This window comes from Leptosomus discolor, chromosome 3 (genome assembly GCF_034619465.1).
Source record: "Leptosomus discolor isolate bLepDis1 chromosome 3, bLepDis1.hap2, whole genome shotgun sequence".
Lineage (NCBI taxonomy): Eukaryota > Metazoa > Chordata > Aves > Leptosomiformes > Leptosomidae > Leptosomus > Leptosomus discolor.
In genome coordinates, this window is record NC_141393.1 from 36,071,499 (window position 1) to 36,085,584 (window position 14,086).

Here is a 14,086-nt window from a genome sequence, read left to right on the forward strand (position 1 = left end):
CCAATAACGACATTTTGGATCATTAGATTCTCCTACGTTTTCTATACCATTGTGCTTTCATAATATCTCTTTCTGACCAGGTAGCGATTCTGCTACAATGGTGAACTGCCTGCACATCTTAGCTCAGTCTCTCGACACACGGTAAGTTTGCAACATTTGTACCAACTACAAACTATGTAGGTGTCGCAGAGCTTTTCAGGAGCAGCTGGATTTTTTCTGTATTTTTTATTCCTTATTTGTAATTAATGATATTAGCAGTATCACTTAATTCTGACAGACTGCCATATTAGCAGATTTTGTCTAAAGGATTTCATCTACATTTTTTTGCTCAATGACTGTCATTAAAACACTGAGAACTTTTGTCACCCCTTTGAAGGACATTTGAAGACTTTATTGGGAGATTTAAATGACACAAACTTTGGAACTGCAAATATTGATACCTGTAGATACTGAGACAGTTTAGTGCAGAGTGGAAAATTTGGCATTGGAAGAATGCAGAATGTATTAATATATGGGCATAATTACATTTGCTAACTTCTACCTTTTACCATTGAAATGCTTATGTAGATTAAAACACAAACAAGGATAGTTTTCTCATTTGAGCTGTTTTCCGGCCTGGGTATGTTATACAGCAGCCTGACAATGAACTCATTGAGAATAACAACACTGGAAAGCTTCATTAAGGGTATGGAGAATGCAAAAAATTTAAGATATGTGACTGGGATGCTGGTATTGCAGTTGCATTTTTAGTTTTAGGGAGCTTTGAAGATATGTGAGCATACATCCTGGCTTGCATACCTAGTTACTGTGGCTCCCATAAAAATTTAGGGATTAAGAGCTATTTTTCTTGAGCATATTGTATGCAGGAGCTTTCTCACCACCTATGACGCTTGCTGAGAAGTCATTATCTTCTTTGAAAGGAGATCACAAAAACTGGAAAGACAAGACTGAGGAAGCAAGTTCTTTGTTATTATTTTGTATGAAATACTCCAAGCTCATTGTTGCTTACACTGCTGTGTAGATTTAACTGTCCTTCTCAGTTTATAATGTAGAGTTCAGAGATACATGTGTATATCTTCGAAGACTGATACAACGTAACTAACATGTACAAATGCGCACGCGCGCACACACAACTACTAAAGATCAATGCAAAGTTAATTTTTTTTTCCTTTAATATTTTTCAGAACTGTTATGAAATCAGGATCTGAGCTTGTTAAAGCTGGATTGCGTGCCTTTTTTGAAAACGCAGCTGAAGACCTGGAAAAAACTTCAGAAAATCTTAAACTTGGAAAATTTACCCATTCACGAACACAAATCAAGGGTGTTTCACAGAATATCAATTACACTACAGTAGCATTGTTACCGATCTTGACATCAATTTTTGAACATATTTCACAATATCAGTTTGGAATTGATTTACTTTGTAAGTCTTTTATTTTATTTATGGAGGTTATTGTGTTATAATAATACAAACACTTTTTAGTAAAGATTGAATGAATTCAAAGATGAAATTCTGTTTTCAATAACACACAGATTTCCAGCGTTAAATCTGAAATTAGCTGCATAGTACCTTACTTTTAGTGCGTGTTTAAAAATAATACTCAGTAAGTTTCAAGTTAATTATGTACAGTATTTCTCCAAACACTGAGAGAAAGAAATTAAAAGATTGATAGCTGCGAAAATACTTTCTTTAAAAAGGTGGGGAGCCTTTAGAGCATGTTCCTAGTGGTTAGACACTCAGACTGATGTGGTTAACTTCAAATCGTACTCTGCAAGTTTGATAACCTGCAGTATCTTATTAGCAAGTATCTGCTGGCCTCTTGGAATGTCTGATCTGTTAGTTTTTGGAATAAATGTAGATGACAGATCAGGTATCAGAGAAATTGAAGGTAAATTACATGTGCAGTACTGACAGCCTAGAATGTTCAGTGATACATATACTAAAAGTTTTAGACACCGTTTATGAGATTGTGTAAAACAGATGTTTCGTATCTGGAAAGTAGTCTTTAGTTGAATAAATACTGATGATCTACTTCTTATTTTCCTCTAGTGGGTGATGTACAGGTTTCATGTTACAGAATTCTTTGTAGCCTCTATTCCCTTGGGACTGGGAAGAACATCTATGTTGAAAGGTATTGAGTGAAAAACTCGGTGTGTAAAATTTTATCTTCTTTAGGACTGTGTTCTTGGGTAATAATGAACCCAAACTGTTCATTTTTGAATGTTTGAATGAAAAGTGAATCTGGAACATGTGGGCATGTTTAAAGTACACTGTGGCTGGAATGTAGTTGCCTGTATCTTAGAGTTCAGTTCCACTCACACAAAGAAAACAACCCAAAACTAAATAAGATCAGACAGCTCATCCTGCATATGGCAGTATATCTGCAGGCAGTTTATTTGTCCCACAGGGAAAGCTAAATTATTCAGTGGGTTGCCATTAAGGTTCCCAAAGTTTGGCTACTGCATGTTGCTGTGGTAAGTAGGCTGAGTACTAAGTAGGGTGCATCTGTCTCACACTTAAGTCTATATAAAGTTCTCAAAATAGTTGTCCTAAGCATAAAATCCTGAGCATAAGTAGAGCATTTTGATAGCCTTTAATTCTACAAAGAAAACCATTTTACCCATTACTTGCATTTTAAAAAGAGTAGGGTCTACAATTCCATTAACCTTCTGGTTTCTATGATGTGTTCCAAGCCCTGGATTTTAGATCCTCTTCCATTAAAAGAGGCTCAAATCCATATATACTACTTCAGCAAAGAGAACTCTGATTGTTGGTCTGTCTCTCACAAGACAGGAGCTGAGGTAATCCTAACCCTTCCTTATGCTTCTGAAGGCTTTAGGTTAGGCACTTTTCATGATCTTTCTTATAATGAAAAGTTTAAGATCCGCAGGGCCTGAGAGAGGGACTAAACTGGAGGAAATACAACTCTGCAGTCTGGTTAGGAGAGGCTTTACCTGTTATGAGAAATGCTGGTCTCCACTTCCTTCCTTCCAGAGTTTATTCAGTAATTGTCATAGAATCATAGAATAGTTTGGGTTGGAAAAGACTTTTTAGATCATCGAGTCCAACTATAAGCCTAACACTGCCAAGTCCACCACTAAACCATGTCCCTAAGTGCCACGTCTACACATGTTTTCAATACTTCCAGGGATGATGATGCAACCACTTCCCCAGGAAGCCTGTTCCAGTACTTGACAATGCTTTTGGTGAAGAAATTTTTCCTCATGTCCAATCTAAACCTCCCCTGGTACAATTTGAGGCTTTTTCTTCTTGTCCTAAATCTTTCATGCAAAATGCAAGAGCAGCCTGGTGGACAGACTGTCTTTTTCCTCCTGCTCTTCCTGCATGTACATGGGTGCTGAAGCTCATTCTTGTATGCGTCCACATTCAGTCATTTATAAGTCCATCAGTAAATTACAAAGTTATGTTCTTTCTTCCTTCTTTTTCTGGGCTTGAAAAATCTTAAGTACTCTTCGACATAGATCTGGTAGGCAAAATAGGAAGTGTCTTATGCTTACTCTAACTAGCAGTCAGGGTCTCCTCACAGGAAATAAAAAGTCATTGTGTTTGAGTCACCTTTTGATGGGAAATGCTCACAGCACAGGCATCTACTTGATTGTCAAGAGCTATAAGCACTGCACAGTTACATTAAACATTGATGTTAGCAGCATCACCTTTTCCTACTGCAGTTGTCTTCTTGGAAGGGAAGAGTGACCAGATCAGATATATCTGAGGAAATGAATTAGTCTCCTAAGGCTATGAGAGGTTTCCAACTGTGGATTTAATTTAGTTTAGTTTTCACTAGACTCACTCAGGCTCTTAAATTAAGTCTGTAGGCAGACATCAGTGTCTAGGTGGGAGCTAGGATTTCAAACACACTGCTCAATATTTCAGCAAAACTTAGAAGTGGATGATTAAGCTGACTTGAACAGTTATTAAAGTTAAACAATGCTCAGATTAAGGATCAAAATGCAGGTTTTTTCCCTAGTTAATTTTGGCAGGGACATTAAGAAGTTTTACCTTCCATTGCAGGATGAGTCATAGTTCAGTTTTCATGGGTGAGTATCACATTTCATGGCTGAAATAGTTCAGCTCATTCTACAGACTCCTGGCTGCCAGGACTCAGTTCTAATAATAAGTTGGATTGCTGCTGATGCCTTGTGACAGACTTCCATTGTCAAGGGTTTTATCCTTTGTACAAAGAGTGTTTAGCTTGTTTAGGATGTTGGAGATGTTTTTGATTTCTCTGTGGACCTTTTTTCTCTTCTCTTTGTGGTTCATAAACATTGAGGACTGGATGCAAAATGCAGTAGTCCTTGACTACTTTGAGCCCTAATGCTCTACTGGCAAATGTGGTAGTATTGCTATAGGCATTCTGACTATGAATTCTATACCAGGTACCTATTTCTTTTTATTCACTGCATCAGGAATTTAGGTCCTAAATTTGGTTTGAAAACTCCATTTTCAGATCCAGTACCCAAAAGTTGTATGTCCCTTTATGGTGTCTTGGTCTTTTCCTGGTTAGTTTATAGAAACACATTTCAAAAGGATTTTTAGCACAAATTACAAAATATCTGTATCAATAATAAGAAATACAAACTTTGGCATATGCTAAGAAATTATGGGACTTTTTTAATTTATGAAATTAAATATGATGAAATTAACTGCTGTATTCAGTCATACATACATATCCATATTATTCAGATTAAGACTTTGATTTGACCTATTTGAGGCTTCTTAAAATTAAGACTGCCTAAGATGCAAGAAAGTGTGTTATAACAATGGTATAATAGGAAATGCTTCTTCATGACTGCCATCAGTTGGTGGTCTTTTATCTTGCTTTGGTTTTTCAAAGTCTAGATTGATTTGATTACATTTCAGGTGTTTTCCACTTCCTCCAAGACTTGCACATCGGCCTCTGGCAGTTCCTCCTCAATCTTTGGAGCTAATGTTTTCAGTTATTTGTCTTTCTTACATATTTTGTCTAAATTAGTAAGTTCCATTGAACTGCTCAGTTCCCTGAGTGATTTATTTTACATTATTTGCTTTTTATGTCAGTGACTATCTGCTCTGAAATTATTTTTATCTTTTCTAATTTCCATTCTGCAAAGCTATAGTCATTGCTTTGGTTTCTCATATTTAGGACTTGCACATGATGTAAAATATCTGTGTTTGTAAAGTAATTTTCTTAACCTTGTTGTATAATTGTTCACATTCTCTTCTTTTGGCTTGTCGGTATCCTCCTTTCATATAGAAAGGTGGATACACATTATGATGATGTCATACATGTGATTAAGTAGCCTCAGTGCATTTGATGTTAGTCTTTTCAAACTACTTTTTAATATGCATTTGTGTACATACATATATACACAGACTAATTTTTTTCTTCTTGATCCAACAGAAGGCAAAGATGTAATAAAGTTTTCTTCTTAGGAAAATTTATGAAATCTCCTATATATATATAATATTGCAACTTTCATTAAAATTTAAATTGGAAGAGGACATTGCTGTGCTCTAAAATGTAGTAAGAATTCTAACATTACCAAAATTTTTTTAATGAAAAGTTCTTTGGTTGCTATCTGTGATACTAATGCATCATGTTTTCTGTTGCACAATGTACACTATTATGGATGGTCAGAATGTAAGGAAAATGACATGGATATATAGGTGGAGCACATAGTTTCTTTTTAATTTCATGGTAATTGATTTCTGCATTTTCCATTTCTTTCGTGGCAGTACAGAGAATGAATGAGCATTCACTCTTGAAATAGAGTAATATTATGTGAATCATGTTATATGAAATACCCAGGTGAACAAAAATCCTTTTTATAAAGTTTTTCAATTCTGTAAGGCCATTGCTTTTACCAATTTCTTTTGTTTCTCCTGCAACAAAAGAAGTTGGAGGGTATATAGTTGCATGCCTCTTCACATTCCGGCATGGCTGTGAAATAAAAATTGACATAGGCAGTTGAAGATGAGGTAGTAGATGGGTCACAATCTTTAAGTCATACAATGAGGAAGGCTTTCTTGACACAAAGGAATCTTTAAAAAGATTGTTGTTATTCCTGGAAGTTGAACAATCATAGAATCATAGAGTAGTTTGGGCTGGAAGGGACCTTTAGAGGTCATCTGGCCCAACTCCCCTGCAATGAGCAGGAACATCTTTAGTTAGATCATGTTGCTCAGAGCCCTGTCCAACTTGTCCTTGAATGTTTCCAGGGAAGGGGCATCTACCACCTCTCTGGGCAGCTTGTGCCAGTCCTTCACCATCCTCATTGTAAAGAATTTCTTTCTTATATCGAGTCTAAATCTGCCCTCTTTTAGTTTGAAACCATTACTCCTTGTCCTATCGCAGCAGGCCCTGCTAAAAAGATTGCCTCCATCTTTCTTATAAACCCCCTTTACTGAAAGGCTGCAGTAAGGTCTCCCTGGAGCCTTCTCTTCTCCAGGCTGAACAACTCGAACTCTCTCAGCCTTTCTTCACAGGAGAGGTGCTTCAACCCTCTGATCATTTCTGTGGCCCTCCTCTGGACCCGCTCGAGCAGGTCCACGTCTATTCCAAAAAAGCCATGGAGCTTCAAAGAATGGAAGGGGGTGTGCTATCTTTATCCAATCTGTATGTCAAGGGTAACAAAATCTTCAAGGCATCTTGTATGAACAGTGCTTCAGAACTTCAAAAGTGTACCTTAGCTTCAGTTTTAAGCCAATGTGAGTCTGGAATTATGCTGAAAAGAATTGTCTCAGCATGTCTTACGCCTTCATCTGTGCATTTCCACCCCTTTCTTTTTTTCTGGTAAATAGTGTTTATGCAGCCAGATGATGAGCATGTTTTGTTGCTGTTGGTTTGGCTTGGTTAGTTTTGGTTTTATGGTGAGGTTTATTTTTAGCTGGAGCAGTTCATTCATCCAGCTTACCAAGTTGCTATCTTGAGTTTTAGTGCTAGCCCAGAACATACAAATAGGAACATGGGAAGGCTGTGTGGGGGAATGCAGAATTGCCCCTTTCAGAACACACCATACAGAATGCCATAAAGTCACTAACTCAGTCTTCAATAAGTAGCGGTGCTGTTTCTCACTATTTGACTATGTAAATGGTATAATGTGTGAAGCAAAATAAATGTATATACAGAAAAGAAGTGAATTCTTGAAAAGGGGTATGGCTGCCAAAGCAAATTCCTACTGCAAGCATTTGCTGCTTGTTAAAGCAAACCAAGGGTATAATAAGAATATGCAGTTACTAATTATTCTTTGTGCATATTCTAGACATGTTTCCTGTCGTTTGTAGTTGCACAGTTGCACTGTGGAGCAGTTTACATGTAACATACAATACTTGGTGGAGGGTGTTTGTTTTTTTTTTCAAAACCTGTGTTTCTTATACTACTGTGACTTCCAGTAATTTTGCTCATGTGAGAAATACAATTTTTCAAAATTGTCAAATAGTTTCTAATGTATTAAGAAGATAAACTAAATCAGCAGTTAATGTTAATGCTGCTTTATAATGCATGCTAGACTTTGAAAGCCTAGTGAAAGACTTTTCCTCTCAGGTAACTTTGTGTGTCTCATACAGGCAACGTCCTGCACTTGGTGAGTGCTTAGCATCTCTTGCAGCAGCCATTCCAGTAGCATTCCTTGAACCATCTCTCAACCATTACAACCCCTTGTCTGTCTTCAACACAAAAAGTGCCAGAGAAAGAGCAAGTAAGTACTGTTCCTTGTGGGAAGAAAAAAAAAAGGTGTTTGCTTCTCTTCAAATAATAGTAATAGAAAGAAATCATGATAATGATTGTGCCTCAGTAGGGAACTCATAGTGTTCATTACTTGTCATTTCAGCCTTGGTCTGCTTTGTTGAGACTGTGTTAACGTTGTTCCCTTACTCTTAGCGTATTTAGATATTTTTCTGAACATGATGTTTCTGAAGCTGCATACTACAATATTTGAAGCTTAGTCAAAGATCATATCTGCATCTGCAAAACCAAAATTTTTTAGCAAATTGTACAGTTGTGTTCTTACTAGCAACATGCAAGAAGTGTAGTATCTTATTGATGTGAATAGGAAAATTGTCTATATGATTTTTGTTGTTTTACCAGTACTCCAATGCAGTTTGGTATAGGGAACTCCTGACAGAATATGACTTTGATTCCATGAAACCTTAATCAAAGGAGCATGAGTCTTTCTCTATAGATTTTCTTCGCTTGCTTCTTTCCTGACTTAGTCTTGATGGACTCTCATATCTTAAAATATTTCAGTATTTTCCTCATTACCTACCAAAATCATTCTTCCTTTAAACAACAACAGCAAAAATATAGGTGGATCCATTCCATATGCTTCATAAGTTTTTCCATATAAAAAGCAGTTATGGAAAAGCTAGTGCTAGCCCTTCCCTCCTGCAGCTCTGCTTTATAAAAGCAGGAGTGGTGGAAGAAGAATCTTGCTAGAGTGACCGGCATTAGATTATGATGGGTTGTTAGTTGCTGAGTAGGCACCCTTTAGTTTCTAATACAAGTATCTGACAACTGGAATTCTTACCTGCTATTTTTGTTGGGAGATAGATGTGCAGATTTCATGAACTAGTCACAGTTTAATTTTAATCTCACCCGTAATTTTGAGAAATTTGTTTCCTTTTCCCTGAGGTGGATTTAATCTTTTGCAAATTGCTGTGAAAGTTGTGAGTGATTATGGAAACAATGGCCAGAGTTGATCCAGTATTGATATAAGCTCTTAGTTCTGCACTTTTACACAGCTGAGCTGCTCACCAGATAACTGCAGGACATCTTATGGTAAAGCCATGACTTTACCGCAGCTATTGTCTGTATCAGTGCTGCATGCACATCATCAGAAAGACATAATTTATGAGATGAGAGACTCACGTATACCCCAAAGTCTTACTATAGTTGTGTCTGTCAAGATGGTAACAGAAAAGAACCTGAGTGACAATGTTACTTCTATTTAGGTTTTAAACATAAATGAACATAGATGTCTTTTATTTTGTTAATTAATCTTTTGCTTTTCTACCCTTACTTGCAGTTTTAGGTATGCCTGATACAGTAGAAGAGATGTGTCCAGAGATCCCTCAGTTGGATGGACTAATAAAGGAAATTAATGATTTAGCAGAGTCTGGAGCAAGGTATACTGAAATGCCTCATGTAATTGAGGTTATCTTACCTATGCTGTGCAACTATTTATCCTACTGGTGGGAAAGAGGGTCTGAGAGCATTCCTCAAAGTACTGGGCCTTGCTGTACAATGGTAACATCTGAGCATCTGAGCATCATTCTTGGAAACATTCTGAAAATCATTAACAACAATCTGGGAATAGATGAAGCATCTTGGATGAAAAGAATTGCAGGTACTGTAAATATTTTTAAAGAGTAGTTGTACTTAATAATATTTAATTACGTCGCTACACTTTACTGTATTACCCAATGATATAATAATCAGCGGGATTGATATAAAAAACAGCAGGAAAGAAAGATAAAGAGTAAATAAGTAACAATAAAAGAAAGCTATTTTAATTTTTTAATGTTTTTATTTTTATTTTTATGCATGCATTGTAGCATTGCTATAAGCAGAGAGCTTTCTATAAAACATAATGGATTTTGACAAAGTTACCTTCTGTATGCACTATATAAAATTTTGCCTTAGCATTTAATATGGAGTTGTGAATTCCATTGATTTTCAAGACTGTCAGCTATTATGTCCTGTAACATTTAGTAGCTAGCTAGCTAAAGAAATTTACTGTGTCCAAATTTTATCACCCATCTTAAAAACAGTGTAAAAGTATAATATCCAGTAAAGTGGTTCAAGAAAATCTGTGTAAAGATAATAATTTCCTGCTACATTTTAGTGCCTCATTGGTACTGAGTTTTCAGTGTTATTTTAAATACTGAAGGTCTTTAATAATAATAATAAGGATTCCACTAAAATTTAGTAAGAAGTTTGCTGCTAAATTGTAGAGACCACTGCTTGCAGTTTTGTAGTGGCTGCTTATCTACATAAGGAGATAATGTGGTATGGGTCTTGCAAGGATTTTTTACTCAGGTTGTCTGCGATTTATTACTAATGCTTCTACAAAATAGATCTATGATCTTGAATTAGTCATTCATTCTTTGCATTTTAGCTTGCCCAAGGCAAAAGACATAAAAGAATTCTTCCAGAACACTGTCTTCTGACTATTTTCTGACATTGTGTACAAAAACACACACACACAAAATCCCAACAGTATTTTCGTGAGGTCTTTGTGTCTCAATCCCTACGTTGTTTAGATTCTAAGTTAGAGACAAGTGACTTGCCAAAACCATGGTAGTTTAATTGATGTAAGACTGAAATACTTATAATCTGAATTCACATTAACTAACTTTTAATCTCTCAATACATACAGTTATTACAAAGCTATGTTCATAGTTTCATTAATAATTTTATGATGGTCCAGAAATATGTGAAGCGCTATGACCTTTATGTTTTCTAGAACCGCAGCGTTCATATTAATATGATGAAAGACATCAACTGTGCATTAATCGTAGTATTATTTATATTTTTATGTATAGTTTATGCTCAACCCATCATCAGCAAAGCCAGGCCTGATCTGCTTAAAACTCATTTTATTCCAACACTGGAGAAACTGAAAAAGAAAGCTACAAAGATCGTGATGGAAGAGGAGCAATTGAGAGCAGATAGTAAAACTGACACCCAGGAAGCTGAGCTACTCATTCTTGATGAGTTTGCTGTTCTTTGTAGAGACCTTTACGCCTTCTATCCAATGTTGATACGTTATGTAGACAACAACAGGTAAATAAAAACTAATAATTAAACTCATATTTATTAGTTAATATACTGGAGTCCATGATCAGATAATCAGAAAGAACGCAATGCTTTTAATGTTATTCTGAGAATCAGATCCTGAGTATTTTAAGCTCCTTAACTTATAGTGTGATGTACCTTGAATTCAGACCTTTTTCTCACATGCATTTGGCTTACTTGTTTGTATTGTAACTGCACTGTTACCATTGAGTATGCATATCTGACCAGACTTGTTATATACGCTAGTGCAGCCCCATGGCATTACAAATGAATAGGCCTTTCAAAAATTAAAAAATGGCTAAGACCCTTAACTGTTAATGAAGGGGTGACAAACTATTTTGCATCATCTGAATCATTCTATTTGTAGATAATACCATAAAGATGTTAATCTTTTGTGTTGTTTTTTTTTAAGACAGAGATAAAATGTGTTTCGACAACATTGTATTGCTTTTGAATTACCAGAAGTTTTTCTCCTCAACCATTTACTGAAGGATTATTCTGTGCCCACACTTTCCCTTTCCTTTGTCCCAGAACATGATCCCAAGATGCTCTTCAGAAGAGTATCTGAAGTATCTATAGTATCTCAGTATCTAGAGTATCTTAATCCTATTCTTAATAGCATTTGTTCTGTACACATTCATTGTCCTGTTATATTTTTTAGGTATAAGTACATATTGGGCTAGTTAGGAACTTTTTCATTGCATACATGATCATTTATGCTGTAAACAAATTTACACTCAGAATTATTTGCATTTTCTAGATGAACTCGAGGCTTTACTATATAAGGCCTTGTTGGCAAGGAAACACTTCAAATTTTTAAAAAGCACAGATTTAACTGGGCTGTGGAAAAATCCGATTAGAAAAATAGAGTTAATGAGCATAAGTTATAACATAATTCCTTCCATGTCTGCTGTCAGATACCCACTTTAGTATGGTCATATTAATGCATTTTAGTTTAGAGACATTTAAGAGGGCTGCATCTGTGCAAGCATCTTCATTTGTCCAAGTTTTATGAGCATCCTTGTGCAGACAGACCCGGACTGAAGTTGTATTAGTTCCTCGATTACACAAATAAACCAACTGAAGCTGTCAGTCCATACAGCTCTACCCACTCATTCATTTCCCTGTGCTTTTCCTCCTCTCCCCATTGTAGTGTTCTCTTTCAGATCAACACAAAGTTTTCATAACATAGTTTTATTATGGGGGAAAGAAAAAATATGGGAAATACTCAGAGAAAGACTTTTGCTTTGCAGTCAGGTCTGGATTTGAGTCTGGTTCACAGAATAGACACAAAACCATGTGTTGGCACCATGGGGAGGATGAGCAGGCAGAAATAAGTAGCCAAGAATTAGTTTTCTTGGAGACAAGTTAAACTGCCACGAAAAATGGTGTCTCTAACCATGTTCATGGACAATGGAAGTGATTCTCATTAAATTCCAAGATTAACTATACAAATGTAACCCGATCTATTAAATAGAGATTGTTATATTCAGTTACGTATTTTAAATGTCTTATTTTAAATTTCTCTTGTTTTTTCTAAATAGAGCCAATTGGCTAAAGAAACCAGATGCAGATTCTGATGAACTCTTTCGAATGGTAGCTGAAGTTTTTATCCTGTGGTGTAAATCACATGTAAGATAAGATGTATACTTTTTCTTCCATTTCATTCTCTTTAAGTATAAATGTGATACATGCAGATGAATTAAAACTTCCGGTGATTTTTTTTTTCATCTTTAGAATTTCAAAAGAGAAGAACAAAATTTTGTGATTCAGAATGAAATCAACAATTTGGCATTTTTAACAGGAGACACCAAGAGCAAGATGTCTAAAGTAAGTTAATAAAAATTTGTGGATCGGTTAAATCTTCAGCATGTGTTTAGTATGTTGTAAGAAGGGTTTGATAATCTACTCAGAGTGCAGCTGCTGTGCTGGTAGAAGAAACAAAAACTAGTTTTGCTTCTTGATGATAGACATCACGACTACCATGCAAAATATAGGATATGTACCTTAGAGTTGCTTATTATATGTCTGCTAAGTAGTCAAAGACACAAGATTGAAGTAAAGGTCTTGATTTGAGCAAGTCACACGTATAAGACAATATGGTTGTAATATATAATATGAGTTTTGATCTTTCAGGGAAAAAAAAAGTAGACTATTTTATAAAAATGAAGAAGCATTGGTTACCTGATCTTTTTCTTTTGAATGTCAATCAGTATTGTTCTGTCAACATCGGTGGAAGAGTGCTGTCTTTGTATATACCTCTTTAGTCATACATATAGCGTGCCACATGTGCACTGTTTTTCTTGTTTCTTATTAATGACCACATTCATTTCTTTTGCTCATTTTCAATATGACAAGATGCCGACATGATGGCTGGAAAGTACGTTTGTTACCTGTATAATAGAGGAAATGCATGTTGTCAAGGTAAAGAATGCTGCTTTGACATTAGCTGAGGAAGATTGCCTTACTCAACTAAAGCCAGTTGAAATCTAATTCCAAATTACTGTTGGTAAATGCAGCAAAGAACCCTTTTGTTTTATTCATATTTGTAATGTGTTTGGAGTAATCCTATTTTGAAAGTGTTCCAGAGAAGTGGTGGGGTTTATTGTTTTGTGTTTTGCTATATTTTGATTGCCTGTAACCTAGCTACTGTGACGTCCAACTTTAGACGAGAGTCAGATAAAATGTGTTGTTACCGTTCTTAAGTCTCTTAAAAATCATTTGCTGCATTTCTATTACATTTTTTAAAGTTCTGAAACTTGGTTAAGTCAAAACCTGATATTGGAAATTTTACAAGCTAAAATAACAAACTTTCTTCTTGTCATTAGTTCATGACTGGCACCGAACAGCAATTCAAACTATACAGATAATTTCATATTTGGAGAAAAAGAAATTTTTAATGTGTTTCTTTTAATGTGTTTTCAAAATGCAGCTCCTTAAAATTGTGTGATAGAACTGAAAAGTTTGTGTTATCCTCATTAGTGAGATGAGTAGGGAGCACAGTCCCAGGCTATTTGACGATCAACTGCACAGTAATAGAGTCTACCACGTATCTCTGTACTTTTATGATATGGCAATCGCTGCACATACATCCAGTACATATAATTCAACATTTATATGTTAGAATGGGCCTGAGGAGCCAAGAATTAGGTGTACTTTTTTAAAATACACGATAGATTAGAATCAGGTGATTCATATTTAATTTAAATTGTGTCTCACTGCAGTATTGATAATAGGATAATATGATGTAAACTATTAGTGTCATTTTTTGGTCAGTCTGGCATGGAAGA

At 35.6% G+C, this 14,086-nt stretch overlaps 1 protein-coding gene across 1 annotated transcript in view; it reads left to right on the forward strand.

The window, feature by feature from the left end:
- Window positions 1-14,086, forward strand: part of RYR3 (ryanodine receptor 3) — a 219,294-nt gene that overhangs the window by 157,189 nt on the left and 48,019 nt on the right. The window contains exons 63-71 of the mRNA XM_086462983.1: window positions 81-141; window positions 1,185-1,423; window positions 2,051-2,132; window positions 7,568-7,698; window positions 9,025-9,345; window positions 10,544-10,784; window positions 12,341-12,428; window positions 12,534-12,626; window positions 12,874-12,876. Of these exons, the coding sequence (XP_086319109.1) occupies window positions 81-141; window positions 1,185-1,423; window positions 2,051-2,132; window positions 7,568-7,698; window positions 9,025-9,345; window positions 10,544-10,784; window positions 12,341-12,428; window positions 12,534-12,626; window positions 12,874-12,876 (1,259 nt within the window). The remainder of the gene's footprint in view (window positions 1-80; window positions 142-1,184; window positions 1,424-2,050; window positions 2,133-7,567; window positions 7,699-9,024; window positions 9,346-10,543; window positions 10,785-12,340; window positions 12,429-12,533; window positions 12,627-12,873; window positions 12,877-14,086) is intronic.